Source organism: Crocodylus porosus, unplaced genomic scaffold (assembly GCF_001723895.1).
Source record: "Crocodylus porosus isolate Cpor-Errol unplaced genomic scaffold, CroPor_comp1, whole genome shotgun sequence".
NCBI lineage: Eukaryota > Metazoa > Chordata > Crocodylia > Crocodylidae > Crocodylus > Crocodylus porosus.
In genome coordinates, this window is record NW_017728932.1 from 8056409 (window position 1) to 8071572 (window position 15164).

The window sequence follows — 15164 nt, forward strand, 5'->3', positions numbered from 1 at the left end:
ACTGCATCCAATTCTGGGCTCCACAATTCAAGGAGGAGGAGGAGAAACTTGAGAGTCCAGAGGAGAGCCACACACATGATCAGAGGGCCAGAGAACAGGCCTTATGAAGAGAGGCTGAGAGCCATGGGACTCTTCAGCCTGGAAAAGTTCAGGCTCAGGAGGGACCTGGTGGCTGCCTATAAGCATATAAAGGGTTGACATCAGGATCTGGGAGAACAGCTGTTCACCAGAGTGCCCCAAGGGAAAACAAGGACCAATGGTAATAAACGCCTCCAAGACCGTTTTAGGCTGGACAGAAGAAAAAAAATCTTTACTGCCCAAGCCCCCAAGACCTGGAAAAGACTCCCTTCAGAAATGGTGCAGGCGCCTACTCTGGACTCATTCAAGAAACGTTTGGCTGCTTATCTTGCTGGGATCGTTTGACCCTAGCTGACTTCCTGCCCCTGGGGCAGGGGGCTGGACTTGATGATCTTGCGAGGTCCCTTCCAGCCCTAACATCTATGAAATTTATGAAAATGTGATCACCGTAGCATCCGAGCCACCAAATAATCTATTTATGGTAAACAAAAAATAATCTATTTATGTTAAGCATATAATCAGATTCTGTATTTCTTTTTTTTAAAAAGACTCTGCCATTTTTCCTGTCTCTAAAAAAGCGGTCTCCATTTTTGCAGTCTCCTATTGATCTGAAAGCATGTACACAGAACACTAATCATTTGCTCTGCTCCTAGCCAGAGTAACTGATTTGTCCTGCACTTGCAATTGTTCAATTTAAAATACTTACAGGAGATGGAATTTGCTGCCTTAATAGCTGCACTTATTTACTTAAATAAAGCGCTCACATCTGTTATTTACCTTTTGAAAGAGAACAAAAGGAAGTTTTGCACAAAGAGCAAACTTGTTGCCCACGGTGATTTAGCAAGAAGCACTGCAGTAAATCTGACACAAGTTCATGGATTCATAGGTTGTTAGGGGCTGGAAGGGACCTTGTAGATCATTGGGTCCAGTCCCCCTGTACTAGGCAGGAAAAGACAACTGGGGTCTAGTGACCCCAGTGAGGTGACCACCCAGGCTGCTTTGGAAGATTTCCAGGGTAGGTGACTGCACCACCACTGGAGGGAGTTTATTCCACAGTCTGGACACCCTGACTGTGAAGGAGTTTCTCCTGGAATTGAGCCTGAGGCCACCTTCCAGGGGTTTGTATCTATTCTCCTGGTCTTCCCCAGGGGTACCCTGGGGAACAGCCCATTCACCAAGTTCTTGATGTACTCCCCTGATGTAGTGGTAAGCCACCACCAAGTCCCCTCTCAGCCTTCTCTTCTGCAGGCTGAACAGGCCCAAGTCCCTTGTATGGCTTGTCTTGCAAGTCCCTGATCATACGGGTGGCTCTTCTCTGGACCCTCGCAAGTTTTTCCACGTCCTTGTTGAAATGCGGCACCCAGAACTGGACGCAGTACTCCAGCTGCAGTCTCACCAGTGCCGAGTACAGTGGGAGTATCACTTCCTTAGTTTTGCATGAGATGCAATGGTTAATGCATGCTGGCATGCTGTTTGCCCTGCTGGCCACGGCATCGCACTGCCGGCTCACGTTCATGCAATGGTCGATCACTACCCCTCGGTCCCTTTCGGTGCAAGTCAAAATGTTGCCACCCAGTCTGTAGGCATGTTGGGGATTGTTTGCCCCCAAATAGAGAACCTTATACTTCTGAGTGTTGAACTTCATCTGGGTCCAGTCCACCCAACTTCCAGCCTGTCCAGGTCCGCCTGTATCTGCGACCTATCTTCTGACATGGCCACGCTCCCCCATAACTTGGTGTCATCCACAAACTGGGCCAGCAAGCTTTTCACTCCCACATCCAAATCATTGATAAAGATGTTGAAAAGCACTGGGCCAACCACAGACCCCTGAGAGACACCACTGGCCGCTTCTCGCCAAAACAACACAGATCTGTTCATGAGAACTCTCTGGGTCCTACCATGCAGCCAGTTTTCCACCCACTGAACTGTTGAGCAGTTAAGCCCACAATCTTATTTTTTCCAAGTTAGCAAGCCCACAATTTTCTAATTTTTCTAAGTTATTGTCTTTCCATAAGAAATCAAAAAAGTGATGGCGACCACTAATTTTTCTTGCCCTTGAAATATTTAGGTGCTGATAACTGAACAGCCATCTGCTGCTCTTCAATCATGGGCAGAAAGAATTTATGGACACAGAAATCCCACCTATTTGGATTTTTGCTAGGTGGAGGGCCAACCCACATCCTCATGAAATCCAGTTAATTGCAACCAATTGCCCAACCAAATAAGCAGGTTCTGAAATCCCCATTAAGGTGGGACTAGAAAACACAATACCTATTTATCTCAAATTCGCAGCTCAGTTGTTTTAGATACTTCCGTATTTGCATATCTTACCTAAAATACAAATATACGTGCACATACAGATATGCACAGGGAGACACAACGCACTACTTCTGAATGGCAACTGCCATGCAAAATGTCCACAAAAGGCAATTCCTATTGACAACCAGCTAGCTACTCACATTACTGATTCTCCTAGATTGGTCCATTTTATGGTAAACTAGTTTTATCATCAAGTGGGTCCAACATTTTTTTAAATGAGTGAGATAGGTATTACTATAAGCTAAAAGGACTAGAACTTATAGTGAACTAGAACCAATTGTTAGGGAACAGGAAGTAAAAGGGAAAGTATAGGCAGGAGAACACAAAGACTTCCTGAAAGCAAGAGCTATTGGCCTGTGAAAGCACCTCCCAGGGAAGTGGTGGAATCCATACCATATGAATAAAATAGGCTGGATAAGGTCACAAAAGGAGTTTTTCAATTCAGACTAAAGCCTCAGCAGTAGCATTTTTACCTTCCATGTAATAGCTATATAAGAACTTGTGCTGCTCACTTTGGGCACTGACAGACATGCAGCTCCCTGGGCTAACTTACGGTGCTTCACAGAAAGCACCATGACTTAAAACAGCGCCCCAACCCAACAGACTTTTGTTGTTAGTTTGGGAGAGTTGGGAGGGTGGGAGAAATCAAGCTCCACTTTGGAGCCAATCTAGCCAGGGAACTGTGTGTCTGCAGCTTCTTTCCCCTATGCCCGTCTCCCCACCTCCCAGCTCCATTGTTGTCTGCACAATGGGAGCGGGGGAAGGGAAGACAGGGAGTTCAGGCTGCTGTTTGCCCAGCCTGTGCTGGAGTGGATGTGGGTGGACTGGAACACCCTATTCTAATCCACACCCCCACTCCAGCACAGCCTGGGCAAACCCTAACCCGAGCTCCCTCTCTTCCCTCATGTCCCACCCCGCACTGTGCAGGCAGCACCGGGGCAGGGCTGAGCTGCATCAGTGTGGCCACGAAGAAGTTAATGAAGACTCTGGAGTGCCTTCATTTGAACCCTCATATAATGAGGTTAATTTGTCACATGATCAGGGACTTCTAAAGCACTCTGCAGCTGCGCACTTGTGTTTGAGCACGGCTGGTACAGCGCTTTCAACAGGCCAGTTGCACAATAAATGTAACTTCTGTCTGCGCCCATTAATGACATTTGTTTTGTTTTCATCCAAGCTCCACAGACAGCTGAAGCAAGTACAGTTGAATAAGAGGTGACTAGGAAAGGCATTAACACAGATACAGTAACTGTAGGAAAGAAAATTCCAGTCGATTGTTGGGAACCCCTACTAGTTCCAGTGCCAAAAGGTCACCTATCATGTCAACAAATTGGCACCAGGTAGAAATAGACTTGCTCAGTCCTTTGTCCCAGTTGAGCTTTTTAATTTTATACTGATATGGAATACCCTGATTTCTAACCACTGAGCAGCACAAAAAGCTGATTTAGAGAATTTGTGAATAAAGGCAATTTTACACTAAAAGGAAGCTGGAATACCAGCCTGAATAGTCAGCAAACCCATAAAACCGCAAGACAGAAAGAAAAGCTTATTAAAAGTAGTTATTGGAATCTACATAATAGCAGGAAAAATCCTAAATATCACTGTACAGTTAAGCAGAAAAGCTTGCACTGAAATAAAATGCAGGGAAGAGAGAGGGAAAGTATGACAGCTGACAGATGGGGAACAAGAAAAACAATTATTTTTCAATGGCTCGATCAAGGAGGTGGTTTGATTAAAAGCTGAGAATGTGACAAGTAGTTTTAAGAAGCGTTTCTAAAAAGAAGGATGACTTCTGACAAGTTTCTACTAATTCAAAACACAAACAAATTTGTTACAGAGATATTTTTCCAGAAACAGAAACCTTTATTTCCTCCCATCTGAAAGCCTACAAATGATTGGCCAAGCCCAATGCATTGCTACCTGATGATCACTCTGAACAGACAAATACCAGTTTGCTTGCACAAGGAAGTCCTATGCTAAAAAAAAAAAAAAAAAAGAGATTTTCAGATGGGCCTAAGGCAAGTGGGTACCCATCATCACTGCCCAGCTTTGAAATATAAGCTCCTATAGCTGGGTAACAAGTAGGAAACTTCTGCTATTATTCAAGGATGCCAGTCTTACAGAAGGTGCCTCCCCCACACAACTCCCAACGGTCGGTATGACCATGATTCCCCTGACAGCCATTTAAGTTTGGTCACAGATTTTGATGGTAGACAGTGCTTCCCATGATCAATTCCACCATCTTAAAAAAAGAAAAGAAAAAGAAAGAGAAAAAAAGGTTCCCATATTAGAATCCTGCAAGTCAACCTGACAGATCCTTAACAGAAACCAAGCATTTCATCAATGTCTGCAGTGCTGTCTGGGAATACTAAAGATGTGGAAGGAAAGGACTTGCATAGCTATTAACTACACCCTTACAAAGCCAAGACGTCAGGGATTTTCATGCTTTAAGATTCTGAAGCCAGAGAACCTTAAAATAGATTTTAAAGCATATTGTGGTGGCCACGAGTCTAACAGCACCTCTGATTTCCAAAGGAGTATAATACACAAGTACATTAAGCATTACGGACATGAGGATTAAAACCAAGATAATACTGGAAACCTGACACGAGACATCTTAAGAGACCGACTTTTCTTCAGGCAAATGCTCAGTCTCCTTTAAAAATCAGGTCACTTTTTTAGTCTATCTCCCCATAACAGTCATTGATCATTTTGGAAAATTCTGACCTATATTAATGGATTATTTTTCCCTTCATTTTCCTGTGGCAAGCTACCTATCAGCATAACTAAAGCAAAGGGATTTAACAACAGTTAAAGTCCCAAATCTAAATCCATTACGAGTTTGTATCATGGGCAGTAACATACCATCACCACCCACCGAGCCCAGCTCCATCTACCATCTCTCCAAGACTCACTTTGAGCACTGCCTTTTTTATGGTCCTTAAATGACTCTGCAAATGATTCCTCACTCACTGTCCACCATTCTTTCCACTACAGTTCAGACCTGGAGAGGAGACATTTCATTTCGGCATCTGTCACTCAAATGGTCAACAGTACATGCACACATCCAAAGCCTGATGATTTTTATCTCTGCATCATCTCTTGTGTTAAAAGCCATCACGGGCAACCAACTAACCTGGCGCCAGCCAGAAGCATGCATCTTTCTGGTAAACCTATTTTTTAGGAAAGGCAAGTTGGGAAGCCGATTTGTCTTAGCAGTGTTGTTTGTCATTAAAACTCCAGCAGATTTGTGCTGCTATAACAAGACATCCAAAAGCAGAAGGCAACATTGCTGTACCAGCCCTTTCATTTTTGGTGTTTCATAAAAAGGGGGCCCAATCTAAAGCACTGCAATCACAATACCTCAGGGAATGCCAAGAAAAGCAGAGTCCAAAGTATGCACATCTGGGGTGCCTCCAGGCTAAACCCAAATCCTGGAGCCACAACCCAAGACTCTGTAGAAGTTCAGATATGGATATTCATTCCATGGCTTGCATGTACTGAAAAGATGTTTCTTGGCCAGACTACTTCAAATACATATGCATCTTTACATCAATCACAAGGTCCTACCCATACAACCAGGAGAAACAGAATAAGTTACATTACTGTTTAATATGTTATGTTTGCAGGACAGCTCAGGGAAGCTTACACTGCCTCCCCTCCCTACAGTCCTTGCTTAGTTTCTGGAGATGTCAGATCAGCATCTTTCATCAGTGCTATATAGGTTTCCCTCACCAACCACAGTTTTGTCAACCACAGTTCTGAATCTCCATGCTTGATATGCTATATACCATTTTGGCTACCATGGTATACAGTTTTGAGTAACCACCGTCTTCCGAGGCCGCGCATCAGCCCGCCACCTGCCATTTTTCCCAGAAGCCTTTTGTTTTGCCAACCATGGTTTTGACAGCCACGGGAACTTTCAGGAACCTAACTCCAGTGGTTGGCAAGGGGAACCTGTATTCACAGCTGCACAAAAAGTTGCTTTAAAATATCCTGTACAAGCTACCTCCTTCAGTTTTATGGGACACGTTGGGCGCAATGTTTATTAGGACAAGCTCATTTGGCGATGTTTGTACAGAGCCTCACTCAAGGATACCCAGTGTGGGCCCCACTGCCCTATTAGACGAAATCAAGACGTCCCATAAATATGTTCACACACAGTTACAGCAAAGTCAGGCAGACCTCGCACAATTATTCAACAATAAACCTGTCAGTAAACCTGTCCACACTCCATCTCTAATCCAACCTCCTGCCCAATACTTGGCAGAGTCCATAAATGGCTGTCAGCTCCAAAAGTGTATGTCTTTTGTCTAGCTGAGCTTCCCGCTTTTTTATTTTCTTCCCCACCTAAAGGCAGCATTACTGTGACATTCATTACCCATCAATTACTGTGGGAGCCAGCTTTCTTGTCTCTGCTTTGAGGTGAGCCATCATTCTGCTTCCCTTGCCAATGGTCGTTACCATCTCAGGAAGAAAAAGTAGCTGTCTTCTGGCACTACTCCCTTCACAGCACATGGACCAACATCTCCCTCTTGTCCGTACACATAGTGTATGGAGGCAGTCACCGAAAGCTGGGGCTCAATTGTGCTAGACATTACGCATATGCACAGGCAGCACCAGCCCTGAAAACTTAAACAGGGGAGATGGATAAAAGGCAGCAGAAAAGAAGGAGAATGACCTCAGTTTTACAGATGGGAATAGGCGAGCCTGATCACGAGCAAAGCCAATATTAAATTGTGCCTGAACTGCACCAACGGACCACGTACAAAACCTTGCTGTGGAATTTCTCTCACAGCTCACACTCCATGAAAGCATTTGCCTGGGAAATAAAGTTAGCCCTTCTTTGCTGATAACCTTATGTAGTAACTCTAATTATCCAGGCAGCCTACACTCCTCTAATCATTTTTTTACAGGAAGGGTGGCCAGCATCTGGAATGGGCTTCCAAGAGAGGTGGTGCTATCACCTAACTTGGAGGTCTTCAAGAGGAGGCTTGAAAGTCACCTGGCTGGGGTCATCTGACCTCAGTCCTCCTTCATGCCAGGGGCAGAGGGTTGGACACAATGATCCGTTGTGGTCCCTTCCGACTCTCCAATCTATGAATCAGTTAACAAAGCTATTTACTGAAAGCAAAATAGTCCCCTCTGCCACCGTATGGCCAAGAGTTATAGTAGCACCTACTAGTGGGTTGGGCATGTGTCCTCTTCTCTATAGAATAAAGCCCAGGGCAGGGTAAATGGCTCTAGTGTCATCAGAGCATGCCTGCACATGGGGTTACTAATGAACCAGGTGACACCTGGCTGAAGAGATGTACCTCTCCTGCTCCACCTTGACTTGGACCAGGCTCTACAAACAGATGGGCTTTTAAGAAGCCTTCCCAACCCTTCACACATCAGCTCCTCTGACTTGCTAGCAACGGCACCCTGGGTTTCTGGTGATCATTATCAGATAAATCAGACTACTAAACTTGACTATGAAAAAATGCCAGAGCAAAAAGCACACAGATAAACTAAGCTGATGTTTTATTCTGGCACAATTTCTCTCAGATTCAGTGTAAACCTTGGGAGTAACTCCAACAAAGTGAAAGGGGTGATACCAGTAGATAGATAGATAGACAGACAGATAGACAGATAGATATTCAACATGAGATGAGAAGCGGATCTGTGCCGTGAACAGTGTGGTGGGCTTTCCAACTGGCTCACTCTCTTGGATCTGTTAGAAGCTTGCCAACTCCAGTGACTTGCTGTGGCTTGTTAACTTCACCATGTGGAGCTGAGTGCCTTGCTGTGCACCCTGGAGGAAGGAGACTGTGCCAGAGCTAAAACCGAGAAGGAAACAAACTTACGTCCAGGGGAGTTTTCAGCATCCAGTCTGTTCCCCATCCATCAGCTTGCCATTGACAGAGTAATTGAGAGCAGACTACAGATGGCAGCTATAGGTACGAGACCTACTGCACATGGATAAAAAATAATACCTAGCCTTATCTAGCCCTTTTCGTCCAGAGATCTCAAAGCATCTTGTAAAAGGAGGTCACCCAGACCATATACCAGAGAGGCAAAAGGCTTGAAACTGTATAATTACAAGTATTTTTCCCTTTTTTTAAATTGGGCAGCCCAGGTTTTAACTTGAAACTGCAAACCCCCAAACGCTCCAATTATACCACTCCTGAACTGCAATACCTTTCAACAGACAAAACAGGGAGAACTTAGACTTGATCACAGGACCTGGGAAAGAGATGCTAGTGCAATGAGATCACAGGCAACACTTTCTTTAAAAACTTGTTTGAAAAAAAGCAGGATCGCTTCAGTTTTAGGGCTGGGGTTACAGATCAGAATCTAGCCCAGAGGTCTGACCTACTGAAAGAGCCATTCAGCTCCCCTTCAGCACCCCTGCTTTCCAGTGACAACTTTCCAATGACAATTAAAAGCAATGATAACTTTCTGGGAACGCTCCAGTAAGGTCCAGGCTTTTTGGTTGCTTGTTTTTAAGTTGCACAATTGAGTCCCATAACTTCACTCAATCAGGGTTCAATACAGACAAGAAATCGGCTTTTTGCACAGATCTCGGAGCTACTACACAGGCCTTTTTAGACAGTGTTTTTTGTGTGACCCAACTCAAAGGAAAATTCCCACCAACCTCACTAGGAGTTTTGTTCATGAAAACACAGCAAGACTGGGTCTTTCACACGGATAATACCTTGCAGGCGGTTCTCTCTTTCTCATTTTCTTGTAATTGTTCAAAAACCATCTGAAAAGGTTCACCCACCCCACAGCTGCCCAACAGGTGGATTCCCATTCTACAGCATAGCTAAGGTGAGACAAGGTCATGGGACCTTCCTCAGATCATGCAGCTCACGAGTGGCAGAACACGAGTAAGAGCCTATGGATGCCTGTACACACATGCAGGATGCTAATTAGAATGCTTTGGAGCAGACTTGATTCATCTGCTGGATTAGCACACTCCAGCAGCCTCGCCACCATGTCTATTCAGTGTTCAAAACGGCAGCAAGGGCACTTTAAACTAAAGCTCAAATGAGTTTTAAAGGTGCTCCCACTGCCATTTTGAAGTGCGGGACGCTCAATACACAAGATGCTTTGGGCATTTTAATTAGAGCGGCTCCCAAATGTGGCTCCAACTGAAACACTCCACCCCATCAGGAGAACGCGTATAGACACCCCATGAGTCCTGACTCCTAGTGTCACACCATGGGTCACATCCCAAACAGCCCTTCAATTTCAACAGCCTCTCTCATACCTGCCTTCCATTTTAATGTTTCAGGCTTGCCCGCATAGCACATTACACTGGTTTTCTTTAGAAAACAGAGGCATTAATCTTAACACTGTAAAATATGCCTGTATGATAACTTCTCAACTGATCCCCAAATTAGGATACCATTAGTATTCATGAATGTAGTTTATAAACACAAAGGTTAATAAAACAATTCCCTTCCCAAGGAAGAGACCTGGATGTATCTGTATTTCTAGTTTATCACAATCTCCCAGCTGTGGGAGATACCATGTATTAAGAACCAGTATTCCTGTGATTAATGACCACAGCCTTCAAGGCCACAAATATATCTATTAGGTTTCATATTTATCTGATAAACACAGTCCAGGGGAGTTGCTTTAGAGGACAGGGAAAGTGCACTGCATTTGTGTCTATCAAAAGCAAAGTTGGCTGTTAAATCCATCAAGGAGCCATGCCCGTTTCCACTGCTACAGGAAAGCCTGTGGAGGGAACACAATCAGGTCCTTTCCTTAACTAACAAAAACTGAAAATGTAGCAAAGCGGAAGATACAGCATGCATCCTGCTCGCTCCAGATGTGTCGCATCTAACCCAGAATCCTGTCTCTTGATCTCTAGTACCAGATGCTTCAGGGAAACAACCCTACAGAAATCCCATGGCATGCAATAACGGCATAACCTTTCCCATAGGGCAAGGGTGGGCAAAGTCAACCCCACACCGGACTCCATTTCCCAGAAGCCCCTGTGGAAGCAGCTCCTTCTGGCTGCCACTGCTGAACCCAGCCCCACTGCCCAGGCACCCCAGCCCCTCTGCCCTGCACCCACTGCCAGGGACAGGACCCATGTGGGCAGGGTATGCAGCTGAGCTGCTGGGATGGGGCCGCGGCTGGGAGCAAAACAGGCAGGAGGGCCTGGGGAGACCCCGGGATCCTGGGGCAGTGAGAGCAATGGGTCTGGGGATGGGGCAGAGCCATGATCTGCTGCTCAGATACCCCTGCAATGAGTGCGGGTTCTGCAGGCAGGGGAGTGCAGCAGGGAGCGGCTCATGGCTCTGCCCCGGCCTGGGGTCCTGTGCTGTCGCTGCCCAAAAGATCCTGGCCCCAGTCCTGGTCCCAGAGCAGCTCCCCAATCAGCTGCATGTCCTGCCCAGTCTCTATCAAGACCCCAGAAGCACGGGGCCATGACAGCAAGGGGACAGGCCAGGGCAGAGCCCTGGTTATGTCACCCCATGCTGTCACAGTCCCACGCTCTCAGGGTCTCCATTGAGCAAGCCAGATCCACCATTTTGCCAAAAGGCAAATTTTGTCCTAAACCCTATCAGCTCCTGGTTATTTTATGCCCCGAAGCAAGATGGCTTTTCGATGCTTGGGGAAGGCATATATTCCCAGTCCTGTTTTTTGAAAACTTTACTAAGCACTCAACCTTAATTTAATCTTCCAGTAAGAACTGCCACAACTTAAACTACATATCAGAGTAAAAACAAACAAACCACTCACTATTTCTTTGACCAAAGTCACGGTTCTCTTTGCCCCTTCTTCCAAGAAGACAAACAGAATAGTGACAGTTACCTCTGTGTTATTCATTGTTTTCTACACCTGCATCCTTTGCAAGCCTCTGCTTGTCAACCTTTGGGCTCAACCCCAATACACAGCACACTGAAGTGGGCTCCATCAGATTAAAACAGCTGCCTTATGTCTAGCAACTGTTTGAGATCCCTTACTTTTCTAGAGGGATGAACTAGAATTGATCTGCCCTTTGGGAGAGGGATGCCAGCACCCTTCCTTGTAATTCTGCTCTCTGTGTCTGCATTCATCTCGCTTGTCACTCTCAAATACCTATCCGCTTTTGTGTAATGCTAACATGCTGGTGTGGGAAAAAGACGAGAAAAATCTAGCCTGGATTTCCCTTCCAGTCAAGGGACTCAATTCAGCACACTTACATGGAGATCAACTACACAGCTCTGAACAAATATTCATTAAAGATGCTTCCACCACAAGATTGCTGCCTGAACATAAAAATCAAGACTGCAAGGATTTATAGCTATACAGATGGCATATTCACTTCCCCTCCAATAATTTTTATCAGTGGCAACATGAGCCCTGAGACTAAATCAACACTAGGCCCCCAAATTCCTCAAAATTTAAATTTTACTGCCCCATATGCACAGAGCGTGCAAATGCTCATCCCAAACCTCCATGAATGCTGGAAGGTCTGGTTTGACATCATGCTACAAAGTCTATGCATATTAATTCACAGATTGGCACAGTATAGGTCTCAGTAGCTAACATACCACGCTGAGTTCTGCAAACAGATTTCAGGGCCTATTACACTCTCCCTTTCCTCATCTAAATCAGAATAACTGCTGTAATCCACCGGCTGCAGTAATGTGAAATGATATCAATCAGGCCCTGTGACTAAGTAGCGAACAGAACAACTCAGCATTCTGTAAAAGAAGACGAGCTTAAATGCGGTCTCTCTCTCGAGGAAGTCTTTCCCCCGTGCTAATTCACAGTAGCTAAACAAAGACGCAGCTTGGGAAAGCAGGATGCCTCAGACTTAACACACAACTGTAACTTCCATCTTGGAAACAAGGAAATAGGTGATGAATTGCCTTAATCAATGCAGATTCTTCTGCACTTCCCTATCAAAACTTCAACATTTATTTTTATTATGATAAATAACCACACCTCAAGGATTGCTTTCCACTTCAAGTGTTTGCACAAATCTGTTCATCAGCCAGTCTACATAGTCCAAGATCTGTCACTGAGACAAAGTCATTCGTTCTCTTGGCTAACAATATGGATAGCCACCTACCTGAGCTCTCATGCAACATTTATATGGCCATCTCCTCACAGGATTCCACATGCAGAGCTCCCATTGAGGTATTCTAGGCTTTTACGTTAAAACTGACAGCAGCAGGTGGCCTACAGCTAAATCCATTTTTAACAAATAATCATGGATTTTAATCCAAAACCCAGGGAACAGGGCTTCACAAAATGAGACAACTTGTGCCAGAGCTGTAGCACAGAACTTCTAGTTTGCACTGGGTTTTTGCACTTCTAAAACAGCCAGCCAGCACGGGGCAGTGACTACCAAAAAGACAATTTGGGGAGGAAAAGAGATCCTTAAAAGACACCAGCTACACCGACAGCAAGTAATAGAGAAAGCAGCTTCACTCCTGGATTCTCCATGGGCCAAGTGTCAAGCAGCGGTGGATTTTTGCTGCCTATTCATAAAACCAGAGTCTGCTGGAAATTCCAGAGTTGCTCACGACCAATGCAGTAATCATAACAAGTTAGAAGTGACAGCAATTTGTTGCTGTGGTCATTTGCTTGTCCATAAATACATGGTCCACCGTCTAGTTTATTAGTTTTACCTTGCACACTCCTGGAGCTGTTGCCAGCTGTTATTAGTCAGTGAGACCTCAAGGCCTACTCTGCCGTAAAACCCTGGGCATAAAATAATTATTCCTTATCCCTGAAGTGGTTTCAAATCAAATGAAGGTGAAGGAAAGGAATTGCTTTTTCCTTTTCTTTGGTGCTCTCTAGCGGCAAACATGTGGAGGAGAGAGAGAGAGAGAAAGAGACTGTGCCAGATGGCAGATAGGACTGAGGATGGTTCAGAGCAAGGGAGATCTACCACCTCGTGCCCCTACAAGAAGGAAATGGATCCCTGAGCCCCACTCACTGGGACAGGGGTATTACGCTGAAGCTAAAGGAAGGGAGACATCCAAAAATAGGCAAGCAGTGAGTTGTATGTAGAAGGAATGGGAAGTCAGACCTCACAGGTTTCTGTGCCAGCCCCAGCAACTGCTCTTAATGCTGCAGATCATGACAACATATACAACTCACTCACTGTCATACCGTCCTAAACTGAAGTTTCAAGTTAAAAGTGCCCCAGTTATGCACTCTGAATAACACATGGATCATGTTCATGCGGCAGGGACAGAGGCTGGTTTTTCAACAGCACTGGGAACTACTGGCTGCTCAGAGCATTTAATAAAATCCACACAGAGCAAGAGGTTTCATTTCCTAATAGAAAAATACCCATTTTACACATGGCAAAACTAACTGCTGCACATTCACCTCGAAAGCCTACCCTATCCATTTTTGGGAGCAAGTTTTTTCTGCTGAGCATGAAACATGGGCAGTATCTGTGCATGCACACATATTTCCATGAACATAAATACTGTGTAGCTTCTCAGCTTTACCGGGAGCATACACAAAACACCCATTTTTTAATATTAGGTAACACTGCTGCTGCTGTTGTGCCTCAAGACCTTCTCATGGAACAGCTCCATTTTTCTAGATTCTCTACAGAGACCAAGTGGTAAACCCAACCCAGAAAAAAGATTCCTGTTCCATCCTGTTCCATCTTTCAAAGTCCAGGCAAAATTTCTCAAGGTATCCCTGGCTTTCCCCGTTTATCAGCAAGACAGTGGAGCCTAAAGTTCATACTTGCAGTTGCTTGAGTTTGCAGAGCTGGGGTTCAGGATGGAGATGGCATGGAACCCTAACCTATAATCCATGTTGTGGCAATTACGGCAACTGTAGCCAGCCACCGTTTGTATGCTCATAACTAAAAGCAATTGGGATAACTGTATTCTTAAAAGCAGAGAAAATATATATCTAGCCTACTGCTAAACACTTCAAGTCACATTTTCCCCTCATCAGCTTGGAGCCCTGCATATCAAACAAAAACATGCAAAGCAACAAATTCGAGTCACATTTTGTCACGTCAGCTCCTACCTTCAACATCAACTCAGTCTGCTGCTTGGTATATAAGACTCTCAGAGTTCGATATGAAAATCTGACAATAGTATTTTCATCACCTCCGCCCACTGGCAGTCAGCAATTTCTCTGTATAAAACTTGTCACAGTTGCACTACCTTGGCTTTCTTCATGTGACCCATCAGTTTTCCCAGATCTTCAACATCAATGACAGAGCTAACATCTCCATCTTCCTCAGCTCCCGACTCTTCCTCACTGGTGGTTTCAAATAACTCTTCCACCTAGGATGAATCAAAATGCAGAAGGGATTTTTAGAAGGCTGCCTTCCATGTCACTGATAAAACACCCACCAACCCCAGCCCAGGGAATCAATGATATGGCATCCAACAGTATTCAGGAAGACTACCACCAAGCCAGCTTTGGACCCACATAACAACCAATGTCACAGAAGTAATTCAAACATTTCACTTTTAACATGAGTTTAACAGTACAAAACCTGTTACAACTCATGATGTGGTTTCCAGATTCATTCTGCTCTTTCACCTGATTGGTCTTTTTTGCTACCATGTCACTGAAAATAAGGACTTTGGTGACTCAACTCCATTAGAATTCAAAGGGACTTTGGGTGCCTAATTTTCTTAGGTTCCCCTCACAGTTGGAGTAAGCGGGATAAAAGTAAAGATGAGAGAAGGGAGCCTGCCTTACTTTCCAGTAAGTCAGGCTGCTATATCAACAGAGTTTACAGTGGCAGCCTAAGGAAAAGACAGCCCATTCAGCAAGTAGAGAACCTA

The 15164-nt window shown here is 44.8% G+C and overlaps 1 protein-coding gene across 2 annotated transcripts in view; it reads right to left on the reverse strand.

Annotated features, from left to right (window-relative positions):
• The window catches only part of LOC109317050 (S-adenosyl-L-methionine-dependent tRNA 4-demethylwyosine synthase-like), a 127729-nt gene that overhangs the window by 106246 nt on the left and 6319 nt on the right, over positions 1–15164 (reverse strand). For both annotated transcript variants that reach the window (XM_019545492.1, XM_019545493.1), the window contains exon 7: positions 14532–14654. In XM_019545492.1, the coding sequence (XP_019401037.1) occupies positions 14532–14654 (123 nt within the window). The remainder of the gene's footprint in view (positions 1–14531; positions 14655–15164) is intronic.